Source organism: Narcine bancroftii, chromosome 5 (assembly GCF_036971445.1).
Source record: "Narcine bancroftii isolate sNarBan1 chromosome 5, sNarBan1.hap1, whole genome shotgun sequence".
In the NCBI taxonomy this organism is placed as follows: domain Eukaryota; kingdom Metazoa; phylum Chordata; class Chondrichthyes; order Torpediniformes; family Narcinidae; genus Narcine; species Narcine bancroftii.
This window is the reverse complement of record NC_091473.1, coordinates 95,419,239-95,435,114: the sequence shown is the minus strand read 5'-3', so window position 1 is coordinate 95,435,114 and position 15,876 is coordinate 95,419,239. Positions and strand designations below refer to the sequence as shown.

General features: G+C 40.5%; 1 protein-coding gene and 1 long non-coding RNA gene across 8 annotated transcripts in view; one reads left to right on the top strand and one right to left on the bottom strand.

Annotated features, from left to right (window-relative positions):
• Positions 1 to 11,925, top strand: part of LOC138763746 (uncharacterized) — a 35,610-nt gene extending 23,685 nt beyond the window's left edge. Inside the window, exons 4-5 of one of the 2 annotated variants that reach the window (XR_011357760.1) lie at positions 5,533 to 5,660; positions 11,538 to 11,925. This is a non-coding gene — a long non-coding RNA (uncharacterized lncRNA). Of the gene's footprint in view, positions 1 to 5,532; positions 5,672 to 11,537 lie in introns of both variants that reach the window. The other variant, XR_011357759.1, reaches the window with a different exon arrangement.
• Positions 1 to 15,876, bottom strand: part of lrrc7 (leucine rich repeat containing 7) — a 501,081-nt gene that overhangs the window by 220,304 nt on the left and 264,901 nt on the right. For all 6 annotated transcript variants that reach the window (XM_069938447.1, XM_069938442.1, XM_069938444.1 and 3 more), the window contains 2 exons: positions 12,031 to 12,109; positions 2,122 to 2,211 (listed from right to left, as the gene is read on the bottom strand). In XM_069938447.1, the coding sequence (XP_069794548.1) occupies positions 2,122 to 2,211; positions 12,031 to 12,109 (169 nt within the window). The remainder of the gene's footprint in view (positions 1 to 2,121; positions 2,212 to 12,030; positions 12,110 to 15,876) is intronic.

The following is a 15,876-nucleotide window of genomic DNA, read 5'->3' as shown; positions in this document are numbered from 1 at the left end:
AAATATTGGTAATTCTGTGATATTTTGTAAGCAATGAAGTTTAACAAGTAATTTTATCTTGGTATGGAGCATGAGCTAAGGAAAAGGAATGTTCATATCCTGTATATCCATGTTACTGGGGTTTCGGGGAATTCTTTATGCTGGTTCTGTTACTTTGCATCGTTGATGTATATAGTTAATAAACTAGGTTTGAAGTTAATCCACTTGCTTTCATTTATCTAAACCCGCAACACCCACTGCTATCAGATTTCTGAATAATCAATAAACCAAAGACATTGCCTTACTTTTTGTGTACTATTGCTTCAATTTTTTATAGTAATATTGTAAGATGGTTATAATATGAATGTTTACACTATGACGCTGCCGCAGAACACTGAATTTCATAACTTGTTCATGACAATAAATTCTGATTCTGAGATGGAGAAAGTGGACCAAGAAATCCATGGATTTCTTTTTCATCTTTCTGAATATGCTGCTATTTACACATATTTGTCCATGGACAGGTTGTACCTCTTTAATCTTTCGACATACTTGAGACCTGGCCATTGCTGGACCACAGAAAATACCTGAAAACAGAAATGGATCTCGAAGGGAATGCTTATTAGCACTACCTCTATCTCCTGTACCTCTTGGTCTCTTGGATGACATCCTGAAGGGCTAAATTACAGCTGAATATAAGAAATCAACAGGACTGTATCAGCAAAACTCACGGCTGCAATGTAAACAGATTTTAGCACGTTAGCACTGCTAACAGTGCCGCCCTGGTGGCAGAGCCACAAACTTATGGCGGCAGATTCAAAATCTGCCAGACCACAGAGCGTTGGATTAGAGAGGTACAAGGTGTACATTCAAATCTCTTTATTCTTTGAACTCCTTATGGAATTCTCTCTCCTGAAATTTGTGCAAGATGGAAACAATTCCTATTTGTCTTAAAGCAATGGGTTTTAAACTTTTTCTTTCCAGTCACATATCACCTTAAGTAATCCCTCTGTCATAGGTGCTCTGTGATTAGTAAGAGATTACTTAAGGTGGTATGTAAGCGGAAATAAAAAGTTTGAAAACCACTGTTTTAATCGTACCTAATTGACTCGTTATGTGCACGGTTTCATAACTCCAAAGGAAATGGGCTGATGACAATTTTTCTCAAGCAAAATATTTCAATAACAATTGGATCTAGAACAGTGGTTCTCAACCTTTTTTTCCCCCCACTCACATACCACCTTAAGCAATCCCTAACTAATTACAGAGGTGGTATGTGAGTGGAAAGGAAAAGTTTGAAAACCACTGACTTTCAAAGAATGATAAGAGTTGAGATAGCTTTTTCATGCTGGATATTTCTTTCAAAAGTACTCCTGTTGCTCGTGAAGCACCAGGGAAAGTTGATGTTCTTGGCACTTAAAAAATTGCAGCATGGAAGGAAACCATAAGAGCATTAAAAAATCAATCTGTTTTGCCATTGAATAAGACCATGATTTATTTTTTTACTTCTGTGTCACTTTCATATACTAATACATTTTCTTTGATTCCTTTAATATCTCAAAATCTTTTGATCTCCATCAGGAACACACTTGAAAACTAAGTGTATTCATATGCTTTGTGTCTGCCAATTTAATAAAAAAAGATATCCAATCAAATCTACAAGCTGCAAATCTTCAAATACTCCTCCTAATATTTTTAAAATCTAAATGGATTACTGTCTCTTCCATTCTTCAGACAGCGAGTTCTAATTCTATATCTATCCTTCACCAATGTTCCCTACCCCTTGGAATTGTCATTCATTTTTAAATGGGATTAGCATAGACATAATTGTTATTCCACATGAACATAAAACAGAAGGAGCATGATGACAAATTAAAGTAAATCTCCTCTGCCCTGCTGATGATCCATGACCCTCCATTCCCTGAATAGTGGCCTAAAGGACCCATTTCTGTACAAGATGACACTATGAGTCTTTGAGGTACAGAAATAATTTATGTGGTGACCACAAAATACAGATTGGGATCTGCACACTTCAGTTCAATCATTTAAGCATTAGATTATGCACTGAAAGGTAATTAGATCTTTTACAATAAAATGAATGTTAAAATTTTTTATATTTTACACAAGAAAATAATTCATTACCTTCCAAAGTTAGCTGGCAGAAATTCCAGAAATGCATCATTTAAGTAGAGTTGCATTAAATTCAACAGTTGGGTGAATCCATCTGGAAGTCTGAAATGATTGGAAAAAAGATTAATATTTGTAGTGATTGTGAAAACTCTCTTAAAATAATCAGCTGGACAAAAAAATGGAAGATTCTCAACTCTGTTGCTTTTATTGAATTTTCCACTGGTCATTCTATATTTTATCTCTTCAAAATTTCTATTAAGAACTCAGAAACTATCTTCATCTAATAAATCCTTGCTGATTAATTTTCAGGCTTCAACTATACACAAGTTTTCTGGATCCTTAATGTTAGTCTCTGATTTTTGGAGTCTAAACTTTACTATTTTCCTATCCTAAACCAATTAGATTCTCTTGGTGTAAAAAACCCCAAAATAAATGATAATTTGTTTGAACTAAATTTAACAGTTTTGAACTAATTATTTCTGATGACCTTACTTGTTTAGCCATAAATGAAAACAATATGGATACACCATGAATCAGCATTACAGGTAGGAGCTTTATCCACAAAGACCACTGGGTGGGAAATGGGCAAAACACAGTTCTTTCAATTGCCTGATATCTGTCAGTGGCATGCCCAGTTGGGTGTGAAGGAGTGATAAATTAGGTTTTGAAAGTACACATGTACTTTTTAAATAATCTCCAGAGATTTTCAGGGCAATTTTAACATGGGTAAAAATAATTTTCCAATGTCAGAATCAATCTTATGGATACACTGCAACATACATGGAAGGAAAAGTTACTTTGCTTGGAAATTGAGTGGAACCTCCAAATGTATTTGGTCAGAAGATTTGCAGTTATTCATGCATCTTCCTTTAAGAAATCCAGAGGGCCAGAAGTCCTGGAATACTCGAGGTCTTTCTTTACATATTCCACCATTGTACAGCATGAAAAGTAAAACTGGTAAGTCCAGGACTAGGGCTGGTAGATAGTGTAGGGAGCAACTCACATGGCAGGAGATGTAATATTTCACAGCTGCTGTGAAAGCCTGCAGCTAGCATAACCAAGTACAGTATAGACCAATGAAAACATGGAACTAGTATCCAAGAAAGTATTCTATTTGCTCACCATTGTACATAATTTTTGCAATTGTTAATAAATTTTAAACTTTTCAATAATATCAATTTTTAAATAAAAGCTGGAATATTTGAAAAGCAAGCAAAAATGTCACAATACACAATTCAAATTCTAGGTATTTATAGATCTCATCATCAGAAAAGCTACCCAAAATAAATTGATGTCGTTTTTTCTGCATAATTCAGAAGCCAATGTTTCATCTCTGTGAATAAGATTCTGTATGGTTCTAAGAATGAATTTCAAGGATGTGTGAGCGACCAGACCTTTCAGCCAAACCCCAGCCTGCATTTCATAAATAGACGATGCATTGTGTCTATATCAGGTGGTGGAACTCATAGGGGAGGAGAATGTGACTTACAAATGGACACATGCCACAATATGAAAGAAAGAATAATCCATAATTTCCATGAACTGTAAGGACACCTTGGTGGAGGAACTGTAGGGAGATTCTGGATTTTCAAGGAAGCAAGGTTTTTGATAAGCTACAGCAGGAGATTTGTAGACTTCATGTGTTAATCAAGCTCAGTACAATATGACCACATCAGTGAATGCAACTTAAAGCATTATATCCAACTCACCATCATTCATTTCATAAATGACTCTCAATCATACTGCTATCCTTGTCCACATAACTCTAACCTAACATTCACATGTCCATCACCCTTCCATGCAGTTACATTACTTGGTCAGCTATTCCATCCTGATAGTAATATCAACCAGATATATTGCATCACGCTCACTAATATGTATCGTTCTCTCTCGTGTACAACCTGTGGTGATATGACACCAGCCTACTGCAGAGGGCGATCTCTGTATGTGCAGGAAGACCACCTAAGGGGCTGACTCCACTTGGCCAGCTGTCAATCAGCCGACCTGAATATAGACCTGAGCTGGCCCCTCCTGAGCCAGTCACACAGGGAGCCACCAAGGCATGAACTAGTGTTCAGACTTTTACTGGAATAAAGCCTGTTGTACAGTCCTTTGAGTTTTGAGCTTGCTTTCTGCTACCTCAGCACACCACACAACCAATGGCTGCAGAAGCAGGGAACGACCAGGGGACAAGTACCACCTTCACCCCAATTACTGACATGATTTTTACAGTTCATCGGATGCTGCAGGGCTGCTTCTCCTCCACATCTGATGTCAAAGACTGAGCCCTGACAGTAGGAAGGTTGGTTTGCATCCTCTTCATACAATGAGTCTTGAGATTTGCACTATTCTGATTTGGAAATGCATAAGTTGCTGGTTTAAGCCCTTGAACTCACTTCCCAGCAGTACTGGGGGAGTACTTTTACCTACAAGAATGGGAGGTGAATTTGGCAAATTATAAAGGCCTCAAGAGGTGCTGGAGAATAGACAAATATAGAAATTTTCAAGAATTAGAAAATAGAGAAATACAGAATAGAGAGAAAAAAATGGTACTACTTTATTGGCACCATTGTTGCTGGTGCGGATTAGGGAGAGTGGGGAGCAGAGACCCCCTCAGGGTCCTACTGCCTGGTTATGATGCTGACTGCTTTGCACAGGTTTTAAACAGTATGTTAGAGAAGCTGATGGTATTTTAAAAATATCCTGCAACCAAGGAGGTCTGTGCCCAAGATAGCAGCACCTATGTTGGGCAGCAGACCATGAGAGGATGCAGACTCCGGGGAGCAACGGACTGGCACTGGGCACCAGAAACCAAGGAACATCTCCCCCTGTCATTGAGAAGAGAATCCTGAGAGATGACCCTACAAGGAAGATGACAACAGTAGCAGACCAACAAAGGGGTCAGTGCCTGAAACACTCACACAGGCTGTGGGCTGTTGGCAACTTGCGGACGAAGGACTCACAATAGGCTGTGGGCTGCTGGAGGACTGGCTCATGGGAACCAAGTATTGGTTCTGGAATTCGAGAGGATGCTGAGGGCAAGAAGGGTTCTCAAAGGGCCTTGGGTGCTGAAAGCTTTCTGATCGTATCAGAGGTTTTCATCTGGAACTTGGGTTACCAATGAATTGAACTGGAGCCTATGTATGGCTGAAGAGGCTGCGGGAATGCTAGAGGCAAATCCATGAACATTCACTGTTTCTAAAGGGACTTTCTTTTGCTGCTCTTTCTTTCACTAAATATTGTTCCCAATGGGCAATGCTCATGGCCATTTTTTTTGCACTATTACATGACAATAAAATGTACCTTGAAACTTGTTTTGTAATTGGCCGGATGATAAAATATTTATTTATTCAGTGTTATTATTTTTTAAAAATTATTTGCCTCAGAGAGCTGTGGATGCTCACTCATTGACTACATTTACAGCTGTGACTGACTGAAATTTACAGAATATGGGAATCAAGGAAATGAAAATAAGGTGGGAATATTGACAACCTAAAGAATTGACGAAGATGTTTCTGAAATGAAGAAGACGAGCTTTCACCTGCAATGCAGTTAAGTTTATGTCAGTCAAATTAAATAAGCAACTCTTTACTCCACCATCAATTTTGAAAATAAAGTAAATAATTGAGATTCTGGCATTAATCAAACTGGACATCACCAGTCATTTCCTTCCAAGTACCTGTCCTTTGTATATACTTTTGAGCTCACTCAGTTCCCTAATCAGGTCACTATTTTTCTATCAACCTTGCCTTATTTCTGATCATGTATCCAGCATTAGCAAATATTTGACAGAGCTGATAATATCTTGCATGGTGTCAAGATAACAACCTCTCTCTTAACGTCAATAAGATGAAAGAGATGATTATTAACATTAGGAGATTCCTAAAAGAGTCCACACCCATAAGACCAAGGAGCACGAATAGACTATTCAGCCCATCGAGTCTGCCCTGCCATTCAATCAAGAGCTGATCTATTTTCCCACTCACCCCAACTGTCTGGCCTTCTCCCCTTAACCTTTGATAATTTGGCTAATCAAGAATGTATCATTCACTGCCTTAAATACACCCAATGACTTAACAACCATCTATAGCAACATATTCCACAAATTCACTACCCTCTGGTGAAATAAATTCATCTGCATCTCTGTTCTAAGCAGATGCACTTCAATCCTGAAGTTGTGCCCTCTCCACCATGGAAAACAAACTTTCTACTCTGTCCATGCCTTTCAACATTTCAAATGTTTCAATGAGATCTGCCCTTATTCTCTGAAATTCCAATGAATAGAGGTCAAGAGCTGTCAAACACTCCTCATATGAGAACCCTTTCATTCCTGGAATCATTTTTGTGAACCTCCTCTGAACCCTCTCCAACATCTGGAGATCCTTTCTTAAAACTGCTCACATTACTCCAAATGAGGTCTCACCGTTCCCCTATAAAGCCTCAACATCATAACCCTGCTTTTATGTTCTATTCCTCTTGAAATGAATGCCAGCATTGTATTTGCCTACTTCACTACCGACTCAACCTGCAAGGTTACATTCAGGGTATCCTGGATGAGGATTTCCAGGTCCCTTTGCTTCTGGGAATTTTCAATTTTGTCCTCATTTAGAAAATGGCCAGCCTATTTATTTCTTCTACCCAAGAGCATGATCGTCCACTTTCCAATATTGTATTTCATTTGCCACTTCTCTGCCATTTTCTTAATCTGTCTAAGTCCTTCTGCAGCCTCTCTCTTTATTCAACACTACCTGCTCCTCCACTTACCTTCGTATCACCTGCAAACTTGGCCTCAAACCCATTCATTCCATAATCTACATTAATATACAACATAAAAAAAGAAGTGGCCACAACAACCCCTGTGGAGCACCACTATCAACTGGTAACCATCCTGATTTTGATCCCTGAATTCTGACTCTCTGCTTCCTGCCAATCATCCAATGGGCTACCCATGCTGGTATGTTTCCTGTTATACCATGGCCTCATGTGTGGCCCCTTGTCAAATGCCTTCTGAAAATCCAAACGCACAAAATCCACTGCATATCCTTTTTCTAGCCTGCTTGTTACTTCTTCAAAGAACTCCAATAGATTTGTTAAGCAAAATTTTCCCTTAAGGAAACCTTAGCCCATCTTGGCATGTGCCTCCAAGTACCCCAAAACCTCATCGTTGGCAATCAACTCCAACAATTTCCCCAATCACTGACATCAGGGTAACCAGTCCATAATTTGCTTTCAGTTGGCTCCTTCCCTTTTTGAATAGTGGGGTGAAATTTGTGATTTCAGATTCAGATTTATTGTCAGAGTAAATACATCACATCACAAACAGCCTCGAGTTTCTTTTTTCTGCAGGCTATGCAGATTCATTGCTTATTGGTAGTGCAAACAAAAACTATACACAAATGTGGTGCAACCACTATCTTGTTTGTATTGTATGAGCTGGCCCGCCCCCTAAACTTGTGACTCCTCCCTCCTGGAAATCTCTATAAAGGCTGTTATGCCCAATCTTCTCCCTCAGTACCTGCCTTGGAACTGGGCCAGCAACATGTGAGGTATGGTGATGTCTTCAGGTGATTAAAGCCTATTAATCACAACTCTCAGTCTAATGTGGTTGATAGATAGCCCTACAAAAATGTACATATGTAATCAAGGCAGAGAGGAGAAAAAAAACAAGGAATAAAGTACAAAAGTAAAAGCCCTTAAATGAGTCCCTGATTGAGTTTGTTGTTGAGGAGTTTGATAGTGGAGGGGTAGGAGCTGTGCCTGAAATTGTTGGTGAAAGTCTTGCAGCATCTCTACTTCTTTCCTGATGGTAGCAGTGAGAACAGAACATGTACTAGGTGGTGTGTATCCTTGATGTTTGCTGCTGTACTCCAATGGCAGCATTCCCCATAAATGTTCTCAATGGTGGGAAGGGGTTTGCCTGTGATGTCATGAGTTGTCTCAATTATGTTTTATAGGGCATTACGCTTGGGGATATTGGTATCTCCAAACCAGACTATGATGCAGTCAATCAGCAAACTTTCCACCACACATCTGTAGAAATTTGCCAGGGTTTCTCCACAAACTTCTGAGAAAATAGAGATGTTGATGAGCTTTTTTCATGATTTCATTAGTGCGTTGGCTCCAGGAAAGATGCTTTGAGATAGTGACTCCCAAGAACTTAAATTTGCTCACCCTCTCCACCTCTGATCCTCCAATGATACACATCTGGTTTTCCCTTCCTGAAGTCAACAATTAGCTCCATGGTTTTGGTGACATTGAGTGCAAGGTTGTTGTTGGTGCATCATTTAGTCAAGTTTTCCATCTCCCTCCTATCTGCTGACTCGTTGTCCCTTTTTATACAACCCACTTCCATGGTATCATCAGTAAATTTGTAGATGGCGTTATTGTCGAACCAAGCCCCATTGTCATAGATGCAAAATGAATAGAGCAAGGGGCTTAGAATTTAGCACTGTGGTGCTTGTGGTGCTCTGGTACTGAGGAGATGTTCATACCAAACCTCACTGATTGTAGTTTGTAGGTGAGGAAATGACAGTGGGGTATTGAGTTTCAGGTCTTGGAGTATGCTGATCAGTTTTGATAGGCTGATGGTATTAAATGCTGAACTAAAGTTGATAAAGGGAATCCTAATGTATGCATCTTTGCTGTCTAAGTGTTGCAGGGCTTTGTGTAGAGCCAGTGAGATGGCATCTGCTGTAGACCATAGAATATTACAGTACAGAAACATGCCCCTTTGGCCCTTCTAGTCTGTGCTAATACATTTTTTGCCTAGCCCCACTGATCTGCACCCAGTCCATAATCCTCTATACCTCTCTGATCCATGTACTTGTCCAAATTTTTCTTAAATGTTAAAAATGAGTCTGCATTCACCACTTCAGCTGGCAGCTCATTCCATATTTCCACCAGTCTCTGTGTTAAGAAATTCCTCCTCATGTTCCCCTAAACCTTTCCCCATTTCACCCTTAACAGGTCCTCTGGTTTGTATCTCACCTACTTTCAGTGGAAAAAGCCTATCTACATTTACTCTGTCTATCCCCCTCATCATTTTAAATACCTCTATCAAATCTCCCCTCATTCTTCTATGTTCCAGGGAATAAAGTCCTAACCAGTTTAACCTTTCCCTGTAACTCAGATCCTGAAGTCCAGGCAACATTCTAGTAAATCTTCTCTGCACTCCTTCTATTTTATTGATATCTTTCCTGTAGATAGGTGACTAAAACTGCACACAATACTCCAAATTTGGCCTCATCAATGATCCAAGGAATAAAGTCTTAACCTGTTTAACCTTTCCCTGTAACTCAGTTCCTGAAGTCTGGGCAACATCCTAGTAAATCTCTTTCTACCTCATATCCTATCTACAATAGGCAATTAGAACGGATCTATGTCACCACTCAGACAGGTGCAGATATGCTTCAACATCAGCCTTTCAAAATACTTCACTACTGTTGATGTGAGTGCCACTGGTTGATAGTCATTTAGGCAAGTTACCACACTCATCTTGGGCACCGGTACGATCGAAGCCAATTTTAAACAGGTGGGTTCCACGTCCTGCTAGAGTGAGATTTTCCAATCCTCCAGGACTATGCCAGAATCTATTGATTCCTGAAAGTTTATTACCAATTGCTCCTCAATCTCTACAGCTACTTCTTTCAGAACCCAAGGGTGCAATCCATCTGCTCCAGGAGGCTTATCTACCCTTAGACTATTCTGTTTTCTGAGAACCTTCTTCCTTAAAATAGTACCTGCACCCACTTCCCTTCTCTGATACACTTGGACATCCGGCACAATAGTACTGAAGTTGAAAGAATAAATAGCTTCAAGTCCTTAAGTAAAAATATCCTCAATGATTGACACAATGATCAAGGAAGCTGATACACTATCAATAACTCAAAAGAATAGAGTTAGAAACATAGAAAAATAGGTGCAGGAGTAGGCCATTTGGCCCTTCAAGCCTACACCGCCATTCAATATGATCATGGCTGATCAGTACACAGTTCCTGCCTTCTCTCCATACCCCTTGATCCCCTTAGCCCCAAGGGCCAAATCTAAATATTGACAAGGAACCAGCCTCAACTACTTCCTGTGGCAAAGAATTCCACATATCCACCATCCTCTGAGAGAAGAAATTTTTGCTCATCTCAGTTCTAATAAACTTTCCCCTTATCCTTAAACTGTGACCCCTGGTTCTGGTTTTTCCCAGCATTGGAAACAACCTATCTTCAACTAGTCTGTCTAAACCCTTAAGAATTTTATATGTTTCTATAAAATCCCCCCTCAATCTTCTAAATTCCAGTGAATATAAGCCTAGTCTATCCAACCTTTCTTTATATGCAAGTACTTCCATCCCTGATATCAGTCTAGTGAATCTTCTCTGCACCCTCTCTATGGCAAGGATGTCCTTCCTCAGATAAGGAGATCAAAACTGCATGCAGTACTCCAGATGTGGTCTCACCAAGGACTTGTACAACTGTAGCAGGATCTCTGTACTCCTGTACTCAAATCCTCTTGCTATGAATGCCAACATTGCATTTGCCTTCCTCACCGCCTGCTGCAACTGCATGCCCACTTTCAATGACTGATGCACAGCAGCACCCAAGTCTCTCTACATCTCCCCTTTTCCTAAACAGATATCATTTAGATAATAGTCCTCTTCCTGTTCTTACCTCCAAAGTGGATAACCTCACATTTATCCACATTATATTGCATCTGCCATGTCTTGGCCCACTCGCCTAACTTGTCCAAATCTCTCTGCACCCTCCTAGTGTCCTCAACACAGCCAACCCCACTACCCAACTTCATGTCGTTAGCAAATTTTGAGATATTGTCATCTATTCCCACATCTCATCATCATCATCATGGCCCATCCCTTCGCGAGCGAAGATGAACACAGTGCCTTGTAGCTCTTCTGTCCTCACAGAAGTTGTTGTAGTTGTTGGCACATTGTGATGTGCCACTGCAAATCACAGAACGCCATGCAGTTTGATTTTTTGCAAGGGCCTCCCAGTCAGTATGGTTAACATGGAATGACTGGAGATCGTGCTTGATTACGTCTTTGTAGCAAAGACATGGGCAGCCCACATCTAAGTCATTGATATATATTGTAAACAACTGTGGCCCCAGCATGGAGCCCTGCGGTACCCCACTAGTCACTGGTTGCCATTCCGAAAATAACCCATTTATACGGAACTATAGGCTTTACTAACAATAAACTTGAAGGTCATCCTGTGTTGTGCCACAGGCTTTTTGGAGAGGGGTTGTGGTGTTGGAATCTTTATACAGGGTCAAGAGGGAGGAGCCACAGGTCCAGCCACAGGACGGGGTGGAACTAGATTAGAGTGTACAGCAGTTTGACACAAAAGCACACCAATGCTTTTATTTTCTTAGAAGAATAAGTAAATTCAGCATGCCCTCCTTGTCTTCCACTTCTGCAGCTGAACCAACAAAAGCATACTTACTGGATACATCGTTGTGCTACAAGGGAACTTCCCTATTCAAGTTCAGAAGAAAAGGGCAGCAGGTTGTGAATGCAGCTTAGAACCTCTCCTGCTATCTTGGAAAAGTAACAAACATACGGAAAGGCTCATCACACCCAGGACATACTCACCTCTCCCTCCTCCTATTGGAGAGAAGGCACCAAAAGGCTTAAAGACAGTTTCTTCCCTGCAGCCATCAGGTTCCTGAATGAACCCCAAAACAGTACTCTCTTCTTTGGTACCAATTCATTTTCCTTTTATTGTAATCCTATGCACAGTATATTGAGTTCAATGCTTGGCTGTATGTTATGTTAGTTGGTATTTTTGCAAAAGAACGTTTCTCTCTCTATCAGTTATTTTATGACAAATAAACTAAATGATACAAAAAAAGAGGGATATTTTGGCACATTTCCATTTTCATTAAAATCAAGAAGGCAGGCTCCTCACTCACTTGGAAATGGGATTAACACTGGCTTCAATGACTGATAAGTATTTACAGCATTTAATATTTTCTGGAAAATCTTGAATACCTACAGGAAAAATAACAATAATTAGTTTCTGAATCTGAAACCAGTATTAATAAAAAGGTACAATATCGACAAGTCAGAAATATGTTCCAACATCAAACTATTTTTCCCCAAAACCATTGTATGTATTTTAGACCTCATGTCAAAAAGATAATTCAATAAGATAGTCATTTTTGATGCAACTTATTTTTTTTATATGACCCTATGACCCTCCTCCCCTGACCTTCTCAGTGAAGTCCACTTTCTGCGATTATAGCATGTAATAGCCAATGCTATAATAGCTGATTTTTTTTGGTAATTCACCATGGTTTGTGGGCATCACCGGCAAAACTAACATTAATTTTTCCATTGCTAATTACCCTTGAAAAGGTGTGACATGGCATCATGAGCTTCTGTCATCCTTCTGGCCAATGTACTTCCGCAGTATTGTCAGGCAGGAGCTCCAGGATTTAGATGAATCTTTCAAATGGTTAGGGAATGAGGAGTCCCATCAGTTGCCACAAGTTCTCTTTACTTTCTCTGCTTTGCAAGGTAAATTTTAAAAAAATTTACTCAAAGTATATGTGGGCTTCACAGGCTGAGCCCATTGCTAATTACCCTTGAGAAGGTGGTGGTGAGCTGTCTTCTTGAACTACTGCAGTCCTTGAGTTGATTATATAATGTCTTAGTTCAATCAATAGTGTGTGGTTTTCACTGTTTAGCATAGGTTGTCTTATGTTGCAGCTTCATCATTTTGGCATTATATTTTTTTTCTCACGTCTGATACTGTTCCTGGCATGCCCCAATACATTGAATTAGGGTTGTTATCTTGGCACAATGACAGGGCAAAGTGAAAGTGGGGCAAGGCTGAAAATGTAAAGATTGTGGAAGAATACAATTCTGCTGTTGCAAATGAATACCCAATTTTGAATTGAGACCACAGTTAGAATTTTGTGTTTCATTCTGGTCACCTCATTACAGGAAGGATGTGGAAAACATGGAGAGGGTGCAGAGGAGATTTACCAAGATGTCACCTGGATTGAAAAATATGTCTTATGAGGCAAGGTTAGCAAAGCTGAGACTTTGGAGCGTAGAAGAATGAGAGGTGACTTAATAGAGGACTATAATATTATGCACAGCCAGTACCTTTCTTCCAGGGTGGGAGTAGCAAACACCAGAGGATATCTATACAAAGTGAAAGGGGGAAAGTTTAGAGGAGACAAGTTTAGAGAGTTGTGAGTGCCTGGAATTCATTGTCAGGGGTGACAATGGAGGCTGGAACAATAGGGGCATTTAAGAAATTGTTTGTCAGGCATTTAGATGAAAGAAAAAAAAAGTTATGAGGTAGGGAGGGTTTCAAGTTTATTTTGAATAGGTATATATAGGTTGGCAAAACATTGTGTACTGTACTGAAATGTTCTCTGTTCTATTTATATATGTTCAAACATCAATGGCTCAAGATTTAGTGATTGACATCTATAATTGCAACTGATTCTCCCCGTCAAACCCTGGGAGAATCTACTTTCTACTATTGCTGCAGCTATAATCAGCTAATTCAGCATGGATCAGGATCCAAACTCAAAACTGATATGTATCAATCAGCCCCTGATATATTGGGAAAAAGCAGAAGGGTTAATACTCTTCCATTATCATTTGATGTTGGGCTCCAATAACAAAATCAGATCAAAGTGTATTTAATCTAAAACATTAACTCTGTTTTTCTTTTCACAAAGCCTCCTAGCCTGTAGAGAACAGCCTTTCCCCGACATATGACTATCCGTACATATGACCAAATAAAAAATATTGGCTTAGTGACCATCACTCAGTTGCCATTTGGTAAACTCACCAAAAATGATGGCGAGCAAGAGGAAATACCCATCCCTGATAGATCTAGCAAGAAGCCAAGGAAGATGCTTGATTTGAAGCCAAAAGTGACTTGATTTACAACTTCTACATGCCATGCTAACATATTTCTGACTTGCGTCCATTTTGAGATATGACCGGTCACTCAGAATGGAACTCAGACGTATGTCAGGGAGTTTCTGTACGGTACTTCTACCATTTTCTGTTTCAAAATTACAGCATCTTCAATTTTGTTATTTTCAGTTGGAGCTCCAATTCTTCACTTTGCTAATAATGGGGTATTAATTAAAAGGATATTGAGACATATCCTAATGGTTGTCACAAATTTGGTCATTTCATTGTAAATAAATAAAACTACATGGTGATTAATAACAGGATAAGGAATGGTATTTTCCCATCGTAGCACTCGGGGGGGGGGGGGGCGTTGTGAGGATTGGGCCCGATGTCCCGTTCACCCAGGCTCTCCTTTCTTGGTGTAGTGATTGCCGCATGGCCACTGTCTTGCTTGCCAGGCAGGAAGCCACTGCAAATGGCCTCTCCCACATTACAGCTTCCATATCAACACTTTCTCATGGTGTCCCTATTTTTCATTGAGTTTGCTACATCGTGGTGCAACTGAGAGTCCAGCAGGATACCTGAATGGGTAGCTGGGCTCACTAGCCTTGGATGGCATTCGGCCTAAGAGAGATGTAATAGATGAACATCCCCTGCCCCTTATCCCCACCACCACTTCTTAACATTTCATCACACCTCCCCTATACCTCACACCCATCTATTCCTTTGAGCTTTCCCTTTCTCCCCACCACCCTATCCCACTGACCTCAGCTCTCCTTTATCCCCCCACAATCTTCCACCTTTCCCTCTGAAACCCCAACCTACATCTCTCGAATGTTCTAACTTCTCCTTCTAATCCCCCCTCCCTGAAACCCTCCACCCCACAGATGTGCACTCTAAACACTGCTGGGCCTTTACTATCTCCTCCAACTTTCCCCTCTCTGAGACCGAAAACTTTGTCCTCAGTCGAGGTCTCACTTTTGCCCGTCTTCACCCACACTTCAATGAGTTCCTCAAACCATGATGCCAATCCCATATTCCATTGTCTCCATCTCTGTCTGCTTACTTCTTCAATCAGGATTCTCCACCCCTCCCCTCCCCTCCCACCCACCCCCCCCCCCCCCCCCCGCCCACTGAAACCCCTTCTCCTGCTTTAAGCCTTCTTCCTTCTTTTGAAGACCTTGCTTTGGCCTTCTGTCTGCTCGGAATCTTCTCTTTTTATTCCAACTTCACTGCTCCCCTCACTTATTCTAATCTGTCACCCTCAGAATACTCTGCCCTCTACTCTCTCAGCACTAATCCCAACCTCACTATCAACCCATGATGAGCTCGTCAACTTTATCTACTTTGCTGCTCAGTTTCACCCTGACCTCAAATTCACTTGGTCCATCTCTGGCAACATTCTCCTCTTTCTTAATCTCTCAGTCTCCATCTCGGGAGACAAATTCTCTTCAGATATTTGCCACTTAACTAACAACTCCCACAATTACCTCAACTGCATGTCTTTCTGGAAACAGGGCATAAGGATTCTATTCCATTCTAACAATTCCTCAGCCTCTATTGCATCTCCTCCCAGGATGAGGTCTACCATTTCAGAACATCCTCTTTCTTCAAAAAATGTAGCTTCCACTCTACTGCCATCAACACAGTCCTTACCTGCATCTCTTCTATTTATATCATATTTGCCCTGGCCCCCTCCACCCTAAGACACAAGGCCAAGATTCCCCTCATCTTCGCCAGACTCTGCATCCAAATTATAATCCTCTGCAATTTCTGCCACTGTCAGACACACTGCTCCTCCCCTCTTTGCCTTCCAGAGAGACCATTCCCTCTGTGACTCCTTCATTCACTCATCCCTTCCCACCAAACACTCA